Here is a 16056-nt window from a genome sequence, read left to right on the forward strand (position 1 = left end):
AAACAAGAGGTTTATGAAGGAAATGCCTCTGTGTGTTCTTCTGTCACTTATTCCTGGTAGCCGAGCTTTTCATTGTTCTGCTCTGTGAACTGCTAAACAGCAGCAAAACGTAGCTACTGAAACAAAAACAAAACCAAAGCTGATAAAAAACCCTCTTCATTCACGTTTACATTCATTATAAATTCAGGGAATCTTTCAGTTCATCAGACATATTTACATGGTGCATAAAAATAATGTATTTTCAGACAGAAAGCTCATCACTGAGGTAAACCTGCAAACAATCTGCACAAATACTGCCGTCGTCACTCAGATCCATTTAACTTTATTAACCCCTGAAGCTGCATAAACAGCATGTCTGTAGCAGGTTCTGAGGATTTTTTGTAAACAGAATGAAACAGCATCATGTTTCTGTGTCTTTCAGCCTTTTAATACTGGTCAAGAAACCTGCCAACACCTGTTAATATCTGGCTTTTGAGTCTAATGGGAAAGTATTTAATCAGTATTCAGTCTTGTGTCAGATGACCGCAGCTCAGTTTGGCATCAATGGGAGCGTGGACCGTGTGTGAACTCAAACCTTAACGGAGGATGTTGCAGTCGGGCAAAGAGAAGGATTAAATTATTTACTCTGATATGGTGGGAAAAGATGTCCTGCATCAACCAATAGATGAGCCAGTTTTTTCTTTGTAGTTTCTCTGGTCCTTTAGTAGTTCTTGATGCAGCATGGCCTCTGGCTTTGATGAGAATGTATTATTTAAAAGGTCTAATTACTTTTAGAAGAAGCAGTGTGAAAGCACACTCGAACCAGCTGAGTGAAGCTGGCCCCCCACCCCCACGCAAAACACAGTGGAAATGGTCTCAATTGTTTGTGCTGAACAAATTTTCGTTTGTGCTGCTTTGGTTTTTAAGACAAAGACACAAAAGAACATGCTTCGTCTAAACCATATAACTTCACCTCCGACCCATCGTGCTCCCCGAACAACTTTAACTTGTGGTGACCCAAAACAAAAATTAATCTCATCTTCCATTCTTCCCACTTTATAAATTAAACGTCCTAATTTCAAAAGTGACTCGTACAAAAAAACTCACATTTTATTTCAGCACCAACGCAGCACAAACGATTGAGACCATTTTTGTTCAATTTGGACAAGGTGGGGGGCTGGGTGACGTCATCACCTCATAATAAACTTTATCTTAAAAACAAAAGCAGCACAAATGAAGATTTTTTCAGCACAAACAATTGAGACCATTTCCACTGTGTTTTGCGTGGGGTGGGGGGCCAGCTTCACGCAGGTACTCGAACCAGCTGAGTGAGTCTAGCAGACTAGTAGGCGTGAATGCACCCTGAAAGTTCTTGGATTTAACATTTGCTTTGAATTCACTATAAAACAAATGAATTTTGCAAAATCCCTAATTTTGTACTTCCTGGTCCTCAAAAGTCAGAAACATGCACTGAACCAGGTGATTCCAGTCAGCACCATGAATTACTCGCTTCAGTGGCTGAGCAGAACAAACACACAGCATGGAGCAGACCTGAAGCCACACTTACCATCTCTGCTGGACAGAGTTAACAACTCCATCGTGAAATTGCATGTTTTTGGTTTTAACATGCCTGGCCAGCTACGAGGCAGGTCTGTGGAGGGGGAAACATCCACCCCTATCGAGGGAAAACCTGCTCAAGTTCCTGCTGCTCCTTTATCAAATATTTCCAGTAGGACTGACATTGCAGAGAAACAATTTTATTGTTTGTGTGAGCATTCAAATTAAATTTGGATCTACTTCACTACCTCTGTTCATATTATTATTTACAGAGATGATTCGCAGAAGCCACTTAAATTGAAAACCCTGGATGAAAATGTCTTCAGCGTCCTCATGAACGGAGCGTCAGTGGGGCTGAGTTCTGTTTTTATCATTGGATGTTTTCACCATTTTGTTGTGTGTAGACATCAGTCATGACGTTGCTTTTATCTGAGCAAATGTCTTACAGAACTGATTGTGTTGAAGAGGGGACTGCAGTTCATGATGATGACGGGAAGGACAACTCCGACCAGTGGAGTCATAATCCACTATTTAGATTTAAATATGTATCTGTTGTCCCCTTGTTGATGACCCCACAGATTCAATGAGAATCTCAAACTGGCCATGTTTACATGAGCGTTTTAATTCCCCTTTAATTCAGAATAAAAATTGAATCCTCTTTAACAGGACCTTGTAACTCTGAATGAAAATGGCTATTCCTAATTAAATCCAAAGTGGCTGGTTTATTCTGATTCTTAAATCCAAATTGAATAATTCCTCGATCATCTAAACATTCATTCTGCTTTCATTAAATTCTGGTCGTTCTGAGCATGCTCGTTCCCTTGTCCTGTCGCCATGACGGCACGGTGCTCCACCTCCCGTCTCCTCCTCCGCTGAAGTGAAGCAGTCTGCTGGTGTCGAGCTGCTGCTTCAGAACTAGAATCAAAATCAAAGCGGAAATGGTTCTTGTTATGTGGTCCTTCATGCTGTAGCTGCAAAGAAAAGAAGCAGGAACTGGAATTTGTTTTCTTCAGTAGACGTAAACACGCCACGTCCGCCGAGGGCGGGGCAATATATCGAGATTTTCAAATATATCGAGACTTTATCAGACGCGATATAGAACGAGGGAATATCGTTTATATCGAGATAGCTTTTTTTTTTAGTTAAAAGCAGCATCGTCATTGAAAAGTATTTTTCATTAATTTTGTTTTAGGAGCATTTAATTTAATATAAAGCTACCTTAATGTCAGTCGACTGTTTTAATGCACGTGCTGCTGATCTTTAATTAAAGTGCATTTAGCACTGAAGGCTGTAAATTACAATGGTCTCTTTGGTTACTGGATAAAAAAAATATAGTGAGATATACACTGTATATCGTGATTCAGGTAAAAAAATATCGAGATATAAAATTTGGTTCGTATCGCTCAGCCCTACGTCTGCCCCCGTCCAATCAGAACCCTTCCCAACCCCCAGATCTAAAACCGAATTGAATAAAGGCCATTTAACATGTTTTGCATGGAAACCTCAATTTGGAATTAATATTTCCAGGTAAATGCAAAGGAGAAAACGTCTGAATTATGTCATTCTGAATAATTAATTCTGAATTAAAAACGTGTCTCTCAGACATATCATCCTGTATCATGTATCCTCATGAGTGCAGGGCCACCAACCTTCTCTCCTCACTGCACTTCAGGAAAACGATACCGGAACGTTAAAACCACCACAAACAGAGCCAGAGACAGCTTCTTCCCCAGAGCTGTGGAAGCAATAAACCCCTGTAGTTCAACACCTACACCCCCTCATACAACACACACACACTGAAGATTCATACCCTGTCTCGCTCTCTCACACACACACGCACACATTCTGTAAATATTACTGTCTATTACCTTATTACTACTATTATATCTTTCTTTTAACTTATTTATGCATGCGTAAGCCGAGAGACTCCTCAAAGTTAAGCTGCATAATGACAATAAAGATCTTGAATTTTACGACAAAGTGTGAATGAATTTTTCATCTACTCACCCAATGGCGACCGATACAGTTGCCGGTCTTTTTCTTGTAGTAGTTATAATTAAATTTATTTAGTCGCTAACGAACGTCTGCTTCCCTCTTCAGCCCCGTAGTTCACACAGCAACGTGCAAACTAGCTGCTGGTTTGCTGACTCAAACTAACTTCAATACGAGAAAAGAAGACGAACACCAACGAAGAAGATGACAGCCAATGTGCGTGTGAGCATGGACGAACGAGCACTGTGATTGGCTTATGTGTGGAAAGAGGCGGGTCTTGGGGGAATTTATGATCAACTTTGTCGCTATATTTAGCGTTTTTTCAGACCATAATAGCGTTTTTTTTTTAAAGCAACAACAAATCTAGTGACTTTTTCTGGTATTATTGGAGACTTTTGGAAACTGACGGGAATGAAGGTAGTTAACTCTTTCCAACGAAGGAGGGTGCTGTGCAGACCCTCTCATACGAGGCTTGGTTTTCTCGCAGCAGCAGCAGCATTCAGAGCAGACGAAACGTACAAAGCTGCTGCTGGAGGATTCTGCGCTGACTTACCGTCACAGTAAAGTCTATTAATTGAGAGTGTGGACAAAAATATTTAAAAAGTTATAAGTGTTGTGAAATATGAAAGACTCCTAATTAAAAAACAATACACTTAAAAAAACTGAACTAAAAAATAAAGAAAATATTGACAGAATTATTATTTTATTTATTTAGCTGTTCTAAACATTTTTAGGTTGTCTTTTATAAATTTTTGCCTTTCTCACCACATCCCTCTCTATGGCAGCATCCATTGCAACTATATGTACCAGGCTAATTATGCTAATTAGTGACTTCTAGCGACTTCTAGGACAGCCAATAGCTGCTGTTCTTACTGAGGAGGGGGAACAGTGTCTGGAGAGAAGCATCAGTCCCTGAAGCTGTTTATTTCCAGGAACTACATGGACCAGTCATACCATGTCCTGTGGGGGATGATGGGGACAAAGTTGCCGTTCTGCTTCGACTACAAAGTGAAAATCAAATCAAAAACAGGAATCACTCGCCTGTTCCCGTCCTAACGCACCATGTTGCCAGAAGATGAGGTGTCTGTTCGCTGCATACCAGTATTCTTTTATCACCAGGCTCCCTTATATTCCCAAATGCTGTTATTTCCTCACGGTACTGCCGATGTATCGGTAAATACCCTTCATCCAGGCAGTACTGTGTGAAGTGGAGAGCATCAGAAGAGTCAGCTTCAGAGTTAGAGGTCACTCATTTGGTGGATTCAACGCTTCTATAAAGTTAAATTACTGAAATGAAGAAGAGAAAAAGCTGATTCTGCTGCGAACGGGAGCCTTTTGTCCCCTGCCATGAGTTATTAATGTGAGGGGAGCATTCTGCAACAGTTTATCTGACCCCTTCTCTAAACACACTACCACTTCCTTATGGAAACTACCACTGACTCAAAACACATTTCCAACATGGCCACTCCCAAAGCCAACTTTTCCCCACCATCTTAATTGAATCACCAGCCAGCAGAAGTAGCGTCTGAAGTCATTTAGGACCTGAGAAATACTGGGCAGAGTGTTTCAGTAACAAGCTGAGATGGCACACTGAAGGAGCACATTGTGTGATGACATGCTTCTGCTAGTGCAGCATCGCTCACCAAGCAGTAAAATCCACATTTTTCCATGACATCATCAAATTAAGAGATTAAATCATTGATGCATATCATAGAACAGAATGGGTCACTGTGAAACAAAAAGAAAACCAGGTTATATTTTGCCAATAAATAAGAATATTCTCCAAAGAAACAAACAAGTGCATTTTAAACCAAATGTGGTCCCAGTTGCTGTTAACTTCCCCACTGAAACAAAACCGATGAGATTCATCGATGATCCCACATCAGGACTTATCAAAGGAGTCGTCCCGTTGGTTTAACCCTGTCTGGATGGAAAGCCCTGCAGCATTCCTTGTGGCTCTCACAGAGCCGGGGGGTTTAGGAAATGCAAAATTTAGAAAAGGCCCATGTGTGTTTGTCCTGTCCAAGCCATAAACGGAGCTCTGTGTTCAGGTCCCACTGGGAAAACTGGGGCCCCTCTCCTCAACTTCTTCTGCCAAAGAGTCGCTTTACTGAGAGTAAAAGTACACTGTAAAAGTAAAAGTCGGATCATTTTAGGCCACAGATGTGTGTGTAAAGGGTGTTCATGCAAAGGCAGTAGTGTGCATTTGGGCTAGTCTCTTTAAATCCTATAGGCATGCATGCAGACTCTTTCTGATCCTGTTAAAAGATCCTACCAATATCCAGAGACTCCTGAGTTGTCCCTATTACTTTCTGTTATACAAACAGCTGAGGCATGCATCACGCCTTATAATCCATTTCTGCTTTGATTGGCTCTCTTTCATTTCTTGCTACATGATATTAAGAAAAAAAGAAAACCCCGAGACACCCTGACCTATTAAAGGTCATAGTGTTTACATACATGTTTACGTAGTTCACCAACCGCAAATCTGCCCAGGAAAGATTAGAAAGATACTGGATGCTTTAAGCCTGGTACACATAACAATTTTTTTTAATCTTATGATTTTTTTTATCTGGTCGAGACCTTACACGTGAAGATAAATCATCGGTTTTGATTGTATTGTGTGTGGTGGCTCTAAAAATGTAATCACAGAACAACACACACATGACGATGCTGTCCGGCTACCAGTTAGAATCTAGTCCTCCGAGCCAGACAAACGTTGAAACGTAGAAGAACCATGGCAACAACCGGAAAACACAACACGCATCATGGAAGAGGATATACAAGGCGAGGGAATGATGGTGGTCTTGGGACTATTGTTAACAGACAAATACAGAAGAGAAAAAAATAACAGACTGGAGACGGCGTGAACACGGACTTTATTTGCTTCCTTGCTCCCCAGCCAGCTCGCTCTCTGATTGGCTACATTCTGTACCACGTCACCATCCACACAGTCACAAGTCATGAGTCGTTGGCGTTCCTCAGAAATCGGCTCTGAAATATTGAACATGTTCAATATTCCCGATTGTCGGCTACGACTCGTTTCGGAGCGGATTATCGGGACAAATCGGCTCGTAACACTCCACACACCAGATGATGATTGGACAGGGAAATCTCATGATGATCGGGCATTTGCCGTCCGAGGTCGGGAAGAGGCAAAATTGGGACAAAAGCAGCCCAAAAACCGTTGTGTGTACCAGGCTTTACACTGCTTCTGTGTCTGATTTCCTGTGTGGCTCAATCCAAACTGCTGAGCTTGATGAGTCATGGAAGTGTGCTCCATCAAAAACAGACCAATGTGTATGTTTAGCGGAGAGGCATGACGAGACGCTTCTGGGACGCTTCTGCGCCGTGGCGTGCCCTGTGTAAGCCACACCAATGACTATAGCGACCATGATGAGCTCCGGAGGCCACGATGCAGCCGAAAAGCGGCTTACTAGGACACAGTGAAAACTGACCTTTAGTCCAAACACTTGTTTGCTGATAGAAATATGAGCAACCCCAGACCCCTATGTTCTGAGGCAGCTCCATGTTTTACACTGATGTCCTGCATTTACCAATAAATGAACCAGTTTTTTTCGGTGTTGTTTCTAACAACAAATATGAGAAACCATGGTACACATTTCCACTCAGAAAGTAGTGGTAGTAAAGTAGTCACACAGGGAAAAAGATGCATCAGTAACGGTTTTCTAATCCTACTGCAACCATCTGATCGTAACTGACTTGAATGGTGATGTGCCTGAAATTTCCACCCCTACTGCAAATGTGACTTATTTGAGTCAGAGTCCCAGATAAAGTCCCCGTCTCTGGTATGTGCAGACAAAATTGGTCTTATTACAAATCACTGCTATGGACCAAACTACTTACTTACTGCTCTGCAGCAAAAAATAATAAAAAATAAAAAATAAATAGATGTGCAAAAGCCACCAACACAAAAATGAAAAGAGGAATAAAAATTATTTCTCTACTTCATTTTCATAATTGTGACAGCCTCAACAGTGGGCATAAACGTCTGTTTTATGACCTCAAAGAAATCTGCAGACCTGACGGAGACGCAGGCTTCACATGAAGGCTTTCTTAACGAATCCTGGACAACTTATTGAGCAATTTCAACTGTGCAAGGACAAACCTGCAAATCACTTCATAAAAACCAGCTCCTATGGCAGATGTTGCTAATGAAATTCAGAGAAAACAGTGAGAGTACTGGCTGTTTGGTAAGCTCCTGTAGCGCTGTTGTGAATATACAGCTGGCAGGCGGAGAGGCTGAGCCGACCTGTCAACAGACAGCCCACGATGGCAGCAGATCTGACAGCAGCTGGAAAGCAGACTTGATTTCAACATCCAGCTCCACAAAACTCAAAATTCAGACCAGGTCACACAATGTTCCTCTGCAGATCTGTTGCTCTGGGCTTTATTTGATAATGCCACACTTAAAAGTTTTAAACAGTCATTCATGGCTGCGTGCGCTCCGATGAAGCTGCCGTGATGAACGTTTGCTCTTAGGACCGTCATAGCTGCACATCAAGCCCTGACAGGGAAGGAATGAGTGGGTGGGAAGTGATGAAGACAGCTGCCCCGAGGCCAGAAAATAGGCGCTACTTATGATTTAATAGCTAGAACTACATGATAGCTGTCAGTCCACATCTGTATCTGTAGTGTTACTGGCAACTTATAAATCAGTCCTCCACGCTTTTACTTCCAGGACTGCGAAGGAAGATCCTGACAATGCTATAAAATATGACACCACATTCCTGAGCAAGCTGCACCACACAGCCTTCCTCCTGTTTAGCACCAATGTCTGAGGGAAGATTGTGGAGGAACTACAGGTGCCATTGTAGTAAAGAGAGAAGAAGAGAGCAGGAGAAATAACTAAAACTCATGTCCACATAGGATATGTCTAGTAATCCCACCCAGCATCCATGTAATTATCACGATTTTAGAAAGTTAGCCCAGAACGCTAAACAACCTGCTAAAAAACACTCCTTTCTAACCTGGGTAAGCTACTAACTTTATACTTTGCAATGCATTCCTTTGTTATTTGGCTGCTTTCATGCAGCTTTATATAGTCTCTGAAAAGAAAAACCCAGCATAACCTTTACCCCAGATGGAGCAAAGGAGGGGAGTTTAAACAGCTCCAAATGCAGAAAGGACCAACTGAAACCAATTTATTTTCCATAAAAAGCTGACAAAATGCCTGAAACACGCTGTACTGCAAGTTCATTCAAACAGGCTTTTATAACAGCATTCACTAATGACAAACTATTTTCTTTATCAACCAGGCTTCAACTCCCTCCTTCAGCTGTCATCATGGGCTTTTTTTCCCCTTACTTTTTATATTCAACAAGTTTTTAGTCAGATGGACGCCTGACAGTTTGCTGGTGCTTGAGGGAAAGTTTAAACTCTCTGCTTTGTGGCAAGATTCAAAGCCCTGAGTGTGTTTCGGGGGTTTCTGATTGATTATTGATTATTTCTCTGCAATTCCAAACTCTTACAAAGGATTTTCTCTTCACATATTTTTTTTGTGCATTTTATAGGACATAACCACTTTGTAAATTTGTTGCAGTAGAGAAAAAAAACTCCAGAAAACCAGGACTCTGTGCAAAGATTGATGGTGTTGATGTGAAGTGGCATTGAGTGAGGTCCTGGTCATGTGATGAGGAGTCTGGGACACACAGCTCTGTCCCACTGTCTTTAAAATCATCTCCAGTACTTCTTCTGTAGTGGAGTGTGTCTTATGGGATGCTGTTTTATCCAAAAGTAGACAAAAAGTGGATTAAAACACTGCACATAACCATGGTTCCATGCATAATGCTTACATGTGCAAAAACATGAAAATACAGTAAATACTTTCTGCAAACCTGAATTAGGAGGGGTAAATTCTCCTCATATCTCTGGCTCCGATCAGCCAAATTGCATGATTGACCCTAATTTTAATAATAGGATCTAGTAAAATTACACTGTCACCATGTTTACATCCATCTCACCAATCATTACCAGTAAAGAGGGAAATATCCATGACAGAATGACTGTCGCTTGTCTTTGTCCAATCAAATCCATGTAACCAGGCAGAAAACAGTGATTTTAAACAGGAAACTGCTCTCACACAACTGCAGGAAAAGAAGTTTTTCAGTATATGTGATTTAATCCTGGTGGACTGAAGTTTTGGAGGGCCAGACAGCAAAGTTCAGACAGAATTCATTATGATGGTTTTCAGGCATGAAGCAGAATTTTGGTTTTTCTGGTTCTTGGAGCCTGATGACACTTAGCTCAGAAAGGTTAATTTTGTCTTCTTTTTAAAAAAAAAATATATTCAGTTTTTCATTTCAGACAAACTTAAGGTGGAAAATGTTAATTTTTCCTTGACGTTTCAACGGGCATCTGTACAAACATCATCCGACCGCTGTGATGTGTCACTTATCAGCTGTTGTTCCTAGACATGTCCAACCTGGTGGACCTGACAGATCCGCCAGCTGCAAACTCGCTACGTCAGCTGTAACGCGGCACAGCAACCACCACTCAGTAAGCTTTACACACACTTACTGGTGCACCAACACAAGCAGCCGTCCCTCCTCGCTCTTGGTCCTTCCTGTCCGAGGCCCCAGCACGCTACTGCAGAGAGTTCAGGATTAGACATGTGTTGCAGCTGCGCCAATCTGCAGTACCTGCTGCGCCACAGCCTCACTCTCCTTCCCATAGCTGAGCCAGGACCACGCCCACCACCACACACCCCCAACGCCTGACTCAGGCCAGGGGGACAACCGGCCGAGCCTGCTCCCCCCGGCTTGTGGACCACTTGGAATCGGAAAGGCTGCAGAGCCAAATACCACCGCGTTATCCAGGCACTGGCATCCTTCATACGATGGAGCCACTGCAGGGGGGCGTGGTCCGAACAGAGAGTATAGGGGCGCTCCAGCAAATAGTAACGGAGGGCCTTGACTGACCACCGGATTGCCAGACACTCCTCCACCGTACTGTAACTAGTCCCCCGCTCTGACAGCTTCCGGCTCAAAAAACAGCATCCCCATTTAATTTAAATCAGGTGTGTTGCAGCAGGGAAACATTGAAAGTCTGCAGGACGGCGGAACTCGAGGACCAGGGTTGGGGACTAGTAATGTAGGGTACTGGCAGCATAAGAGTGTGTGTTGGGTATGTTTTTCCTCCTTCCTCCATTTTGAAACTGGCTCGTTTGTTTTGATAATTTGTGTTCAGTGGAGCGTTCAGATGTCCAGAGTAAATATTGATCTCAAACTATTAATGACAAGCAAAAAAATAACGCAGGTTACACGGATCTATGGAACACCAAAAATACATAAAAACGACATCACACTGCCTGCAGTGGTAGAAAGTTGATGACAAAACCCAATTACCAAGATTTGTTGCAAAATCCACATATTTCCATTACAGAGGAACAACGTACAGGCAAACGGAAGGCTTCGCCACGCTCTCTGACTGCAAACAGGCAGACATGTTGTTGGAAGAGGAGATCCAGAGCATGGCTACATGACAATGGCACAAGCTCTAATGTCTGCATTGGACAGGCCAATAATAGTAACACATGATAGGACAGACCTATATCCTTGAGCGGAGGAGTTTGCAGCCTAATCACTACTCTGCTCCATGTTTCTTAGTGAGAGGAGTTCTGCCTGATGTGCAGCTTCTTTTAATTCAGTCCAGTCGTCACATTAATGGAATAACTTCCTGCTTTCTGTGGATGACGACGAGTTCATCACTGACAAACTGTGAGTTTTCATCCTGGTGAAAATATTCCTGCTGTATCTGTTAGTGGCTCCTTAAATTAGCCATTAGCTCACCTGTAGCCACAGGCATGTATGTGCTCCATGGAGACTTTCGCAGGTTATAGTCGGGCATATTGTTAATTGATTAATTCTGAGAGTGAAGTGGCGAAACAGTTATGACGGGGTTGCAACGTGCTTCCTTTGTGCACAAAATTAAACACACAGGAACTCACAGATCCCCTGAACAGCACTGACAACACCAGAAACAACATTCACACACGAGGAGGAAATAAGCGAACCTGTAGACATAAAAATTCACCACAGATGACGGCAGCATAAAAATAACATCATACAGAAAACCAACACACACCGATGATATTTACTCTGGACCCCACAGCACACAAAGTATCAGTACTCAGAACAAACGGGCCAGTTTCATAACAAAGGACGAAGACACGCACTAGCACGCTGCCAATTCCCACCATGGGCTGTAAACAAAGGAAATCAGACGAAAAACAAAACCCAAACAGCAACCTGAGACCAGCATGAGCCACGCAGGGCCTTTAACTGATATCACGATATTTTCTGGCTGCATCCCGATACACGATATCCATCTCAATGTTTAGAAATCTCCTCTGAACGCTGCTGAATTCAACATTATCAGCATTAAAGTACACCAGGAGGATTCAAGTCAAGTCTGCTGAATTTTACTTTATTGTGATTTTTTTCCCCTTTTTTGGAACTAGGGACCTGCACTCATGAACCTCTAACAAAACCCAGTTTTTCCTCCACCATTATATTATGTGGACATCCCAACCCCCCCAACAGCAACCCCCACCAGTCCAGTCCTAGAAGTTATTTTATTTTCTGTAATTACTCAATTCATGTCTTATATATTTTTCCACTGAATGATTTTATTTTCACATATTTTATTATTCAGGTTATTTTTATTTTGCACCAGCAGCAGTAATCTGAGGTTCCCTTTCCTCTAGAACAGGTTTGAATTTTGTCCTTTTATTATAGAAACTAAACAGACTGGTTTTATTGATCTTATTCTCGTGCTGACATGTAGTTACGCCATGCCATGTCTGTACATGCTGTGCAACGTGCATGCTCAGGTGAGCTACACTCCCACCATCAGACACAGAGCGCACGTTGGAAACTGTTGTCAACCACTTGTAAAACAGACAAGAATATCTGGTTTAAGATCAGCTCTTATTTAATAAGAAGCAGCTGGAGAAGACGGTGGATCCTTCCTGTCTGGCCTGCATGAGGACCAAGAGGATCCCCGACAAGCTTCGAGCCTTCGACATCAGAAATTTCCGTTGTCTTAATTTGTACATTACTGAATCATTTTAAAGAATTATTTTGTATGTTATTTTAATTTCCTACTCATTAATATATTTTATGCTCAGCTTTCTGAAGGAGAAATTCTGCACAATGAGGCATGGAAAGCAAAGGTGTCTGCACACTGTACGTAGTGGGGCGAGACCAAAGACCAAGTGGTCCAAAAACCAGCAAAACATCCCTGGGGGTGAAGACATTTATGTGGGAAATGAAAAAAGGAAATGACCATAAAATGACCAGCCTCAGACGTCTCCATAAACCGACCAGTCTGACTGGCGGAGAGCAGCAGGTGTGACCAGTAATGGTAACGATGGCACTCTGCACTGTCCCATTAAGTCGTGATCCTAGCCAACCCTCTGGGACCATTAAACACACCTGTGCTTTCCCTTTTCAAAGACCTGTTAAATGTCTGCTACGCCTCTCAGAAGAGAGGCATGAAGATACGATAAAATTTAACATAAAAACATTAATCTGGAAGTTCTTCCATGAAGACTTTAGGGATGTGTTAAAGGTCCATTTAAAACATAAGAAAAGAACTCCTTGAAAGCTTTGAGTGGGAAAGAAAGAAGAAAAGCTCTTGGATTTAGAATTTCTTTAACCCCATCCACGTTTAACCCTTAAAACCCTGAGCCATTTTTTAATTTTCTTACTATTTTTGGTCCATCTGTTTTTTTTTTTTTTGTTTTTTTTTTTGTGAAAAAACATGTAGCAGCTGAAGCTTTTAGTACCAGTCAGCATTAGACATGATGTTTCTCAGCTCTCAGATTCTGAGGTAAAATGATGTAAAATGAATGTATGAATAGATATAGCAGCATAAAGGCCGACCAGAAGAAGAAAGCAGAATTTATTACTAACAGAACTTTGTAGAAATAACACACAGATCAACAGTGACCAAGCCTTTTCTCATCTCATCGTTCTCTCAAGTTTTGGCTTTCAGGAGAAAAAAAATTGTTATTGAAACAAACACACAACAGAAACTATTTCCATGTTTCCACTTTTCCTCATTTCCAGTTATTCCTGCTACTATTTACCTGCTATCCTCACTAAACCAACTCCAGCTCAGCTGCTTTGTGGCGCCACCGTGCATCAGAAACGTCTTCTTGGCTTTATTCCAGCCATAGAGGGGCATTATTTTTCTTCTTTTCACACACACATAGAACTTTCTGCTCACTGGTTGATCTTTGGCTGCTCCTGATTGGACGTTACCATCAATCTAAGCTCTCCGATTGGTGGAAAGTCTGACAGGAAGTGGCTTCATCATCATGTCCAGATCTAATTAGAGGTCAGTGATCTTTTTATGATGGAAATGTGATAATCATTGTGGATTTACCAGATAGAGTCTCTGAATAAAAATTACATTTAGTGGCTGGATTGTAAACCTCGTGGACGGGATAGAAATGTCTGGAAAACTTCCATGGATCACCTAAAGGGTAGCTATCCATCACAGTTTACCCCACAGAGCTACACACTACCGTTCCTGAGAAACTGTTGACAATATAAGCAATCTAGCTGAGATTTAAGGGTTAATAACCTTCAGAAAAATCTCTTCAAGCCGTGTAATGGACCCCTGATGGTGTGGTGTCCCTCTGATCTTCACATGAGACAAGTCTTTCATAGGGTTCCAATAAATATGGAGCGATCACACAAGTCCAGAACCAACTGAGCTCTCTTGTAAGCAAGTCCTCTCTCACAGTATGGGCTATATATGCCTTTTAGGCCCCTGACATGGTCGAACATGTCTGAATGAGGCTATTGTATGTGGCAGAGTGAAACCTGGGAGAGGTGGAGGCAGATCTTAGGTCCAACCTCACAAGCCCACATCCAGCAGCTGCAACAGATCCCGCCCTTCCTCTGTAGATCAGAGGAAACACTCCAATAATGCGTTGGGCAGTTAAACTGTTGCTGACTAATCTTAAGTTCAGAAGGGAAATTAGAGCATGGGTTGACAGCACACATGACTTAACATTACAGGCCATTTCAGAATGGCAAAAATCAATCATGTAAGCAGAGAAATCTGCTCATTTGTGCTGAATAATCACCTTTCCACATAACACTAGTGGGCTTGATAGTTTAGGCAACTAAGATGATGAGTTGTGCGCAAAAAAAGGCCAATGTGTTTCTGTGTGTGTAAATAAGGATATCAGCATACATAAGGTTGTTCTGTCCTAAGCTGTTAAAAGGAAAATATGACAACTTGAATGTTAAATTCTCAGTTTTCTAAGCGCATTTTATGCCGATAGATGAGATTAACTACCACTTAAATATTTATAATCATTTGCAGATTGCTGGTGAAAATCTGGAGGACTCGGATTAAATATTTGTCAAACCTGAATGGAGTTTGGTGCTCAAGGCAAACAGGACCAATGGGTTTGTGTTCCGATGGTGGTGGTGAGCAGAAAACACGTTTAATCAGATATACATTCGATTTTTCCTACCTGGTTTCAGACTGCTGTTAAAGTAAAAGATGACCATAATGAAACATCCCAGACTCAAGGCAAAAACCATGCGGATCACTCTGGGTTTCCTCATCCTGACACCAACAAGCCGAACCGAATTCTTCCAGAGCTCACGCGAAAAATCCGTCGCGTTGCGCGTCTCCTTGATCACCGATAAGAGCATCGATCCGGCTCCCTGATCTTTGACGCGCCTTTATTATCCTGCACATCTTCGCATGTCCGGGGCAGGAAGACGCAGGGGCAGCAAACCAAGGAGCACCCGGGGCAACAGACCCCGCCGCCGGTCTGTCGTGTCTGTCGGTTACCGTGGTGTCTCTGCGCGAGGCTGCGGAGCAGGCTTCATTACTGCGGCTGTAGTCCGAACTGCGCTGTCTCTGTAAAGGGGAGATTTTTAAGACCGAGAGGTATCTCATTGAACCGACAGTTAACCCCTGTTTCCCCAGAAGCCCGTGGTTCCAGTGGGTGAGCAAAATGGTCAAGCAGCAGCCGACATGTTGGATGGAAAGGACTTCCGGTCATTTCTTCAAACTTAAAGCATCGCATGGTTTCAACTCCCAAAATTTTTGACCAATGATATAGTTTGTTTATTAATTAGACAACAAATAAAACAAGTAATATCTGTAAGAACGAATGTGTTTGATGCTGTTCACAGGTGTAAACAAAACAGTGTTGTCAGGAGCGAGTCTAGAAGAGATTACTCATTTTATGGTTGAACTTTTTCTTTGTCCTTTTATCTCATGTTGACTTGCTGTGATCACGTTTTTATGATGACATTTTTAATGGTCAAGTCTTTTATATATAATAGTCTTATTGTTTTTTTATGGTATTTTATGCACCATCCTCACTGTATGGGTATTTTAAATTGTCCTTCTGTGTCTGTTTAAGATCTTTTTTTGTTTTGTTTTGTTTTTTTCTGCAGAAAAAAATAAGTAAAAAATGTATTTTAAAACATTTTTTTTAAATGTTTTTACAAAGAATGATCTCTCACA

The 16056-nt window shown here is 41.9% G+C and overlaps 1 protein-coding gene across 1 annotated transcript in view; it reads right to left on the bottom strand.

Annotated features, from left to right (window-relative positions):
• LOC121637299 (carbohydrate sulfotransferase 11-like) overlaps window positions 1–15552 on the bottom strand; it is a 35582-nt gene extending 20030 nt beyond the window's left edge. Inside the window, exon 1 of the mRNA XM_041981354.1 lies at window positions 15047–15552. Within this exon, the coding sequence (XP_041837288.1) occupies window positions 15047–15230 (184 nt within the window). The 5' untranslated portion in view covers window positions 15231–15552. The remainder of the gene's footprint in view (window positions 1–15046) is intronic.
• Between the last annotated feature and the right edge of the window lie 504 nt (window positions 15553–16056).

The sequence above is a fragment of the Melanotaenia boesemani genome, chromosome 3 (assembly GCF_017639745.1).
Source record: "Melanotaenia boesemani isolate fMelBoe1 chromosome 3, fMelBoe1.pri, whole genome shotgun sequence".
NCBI classification, from domain to species: domain Eukaryota; kingdom Metazoa; phylum Chordata; class Actinopteri; order Atheriniformes; family Melanotaeniidae; genus Melanotaenia; species Melanotaenia boesemani.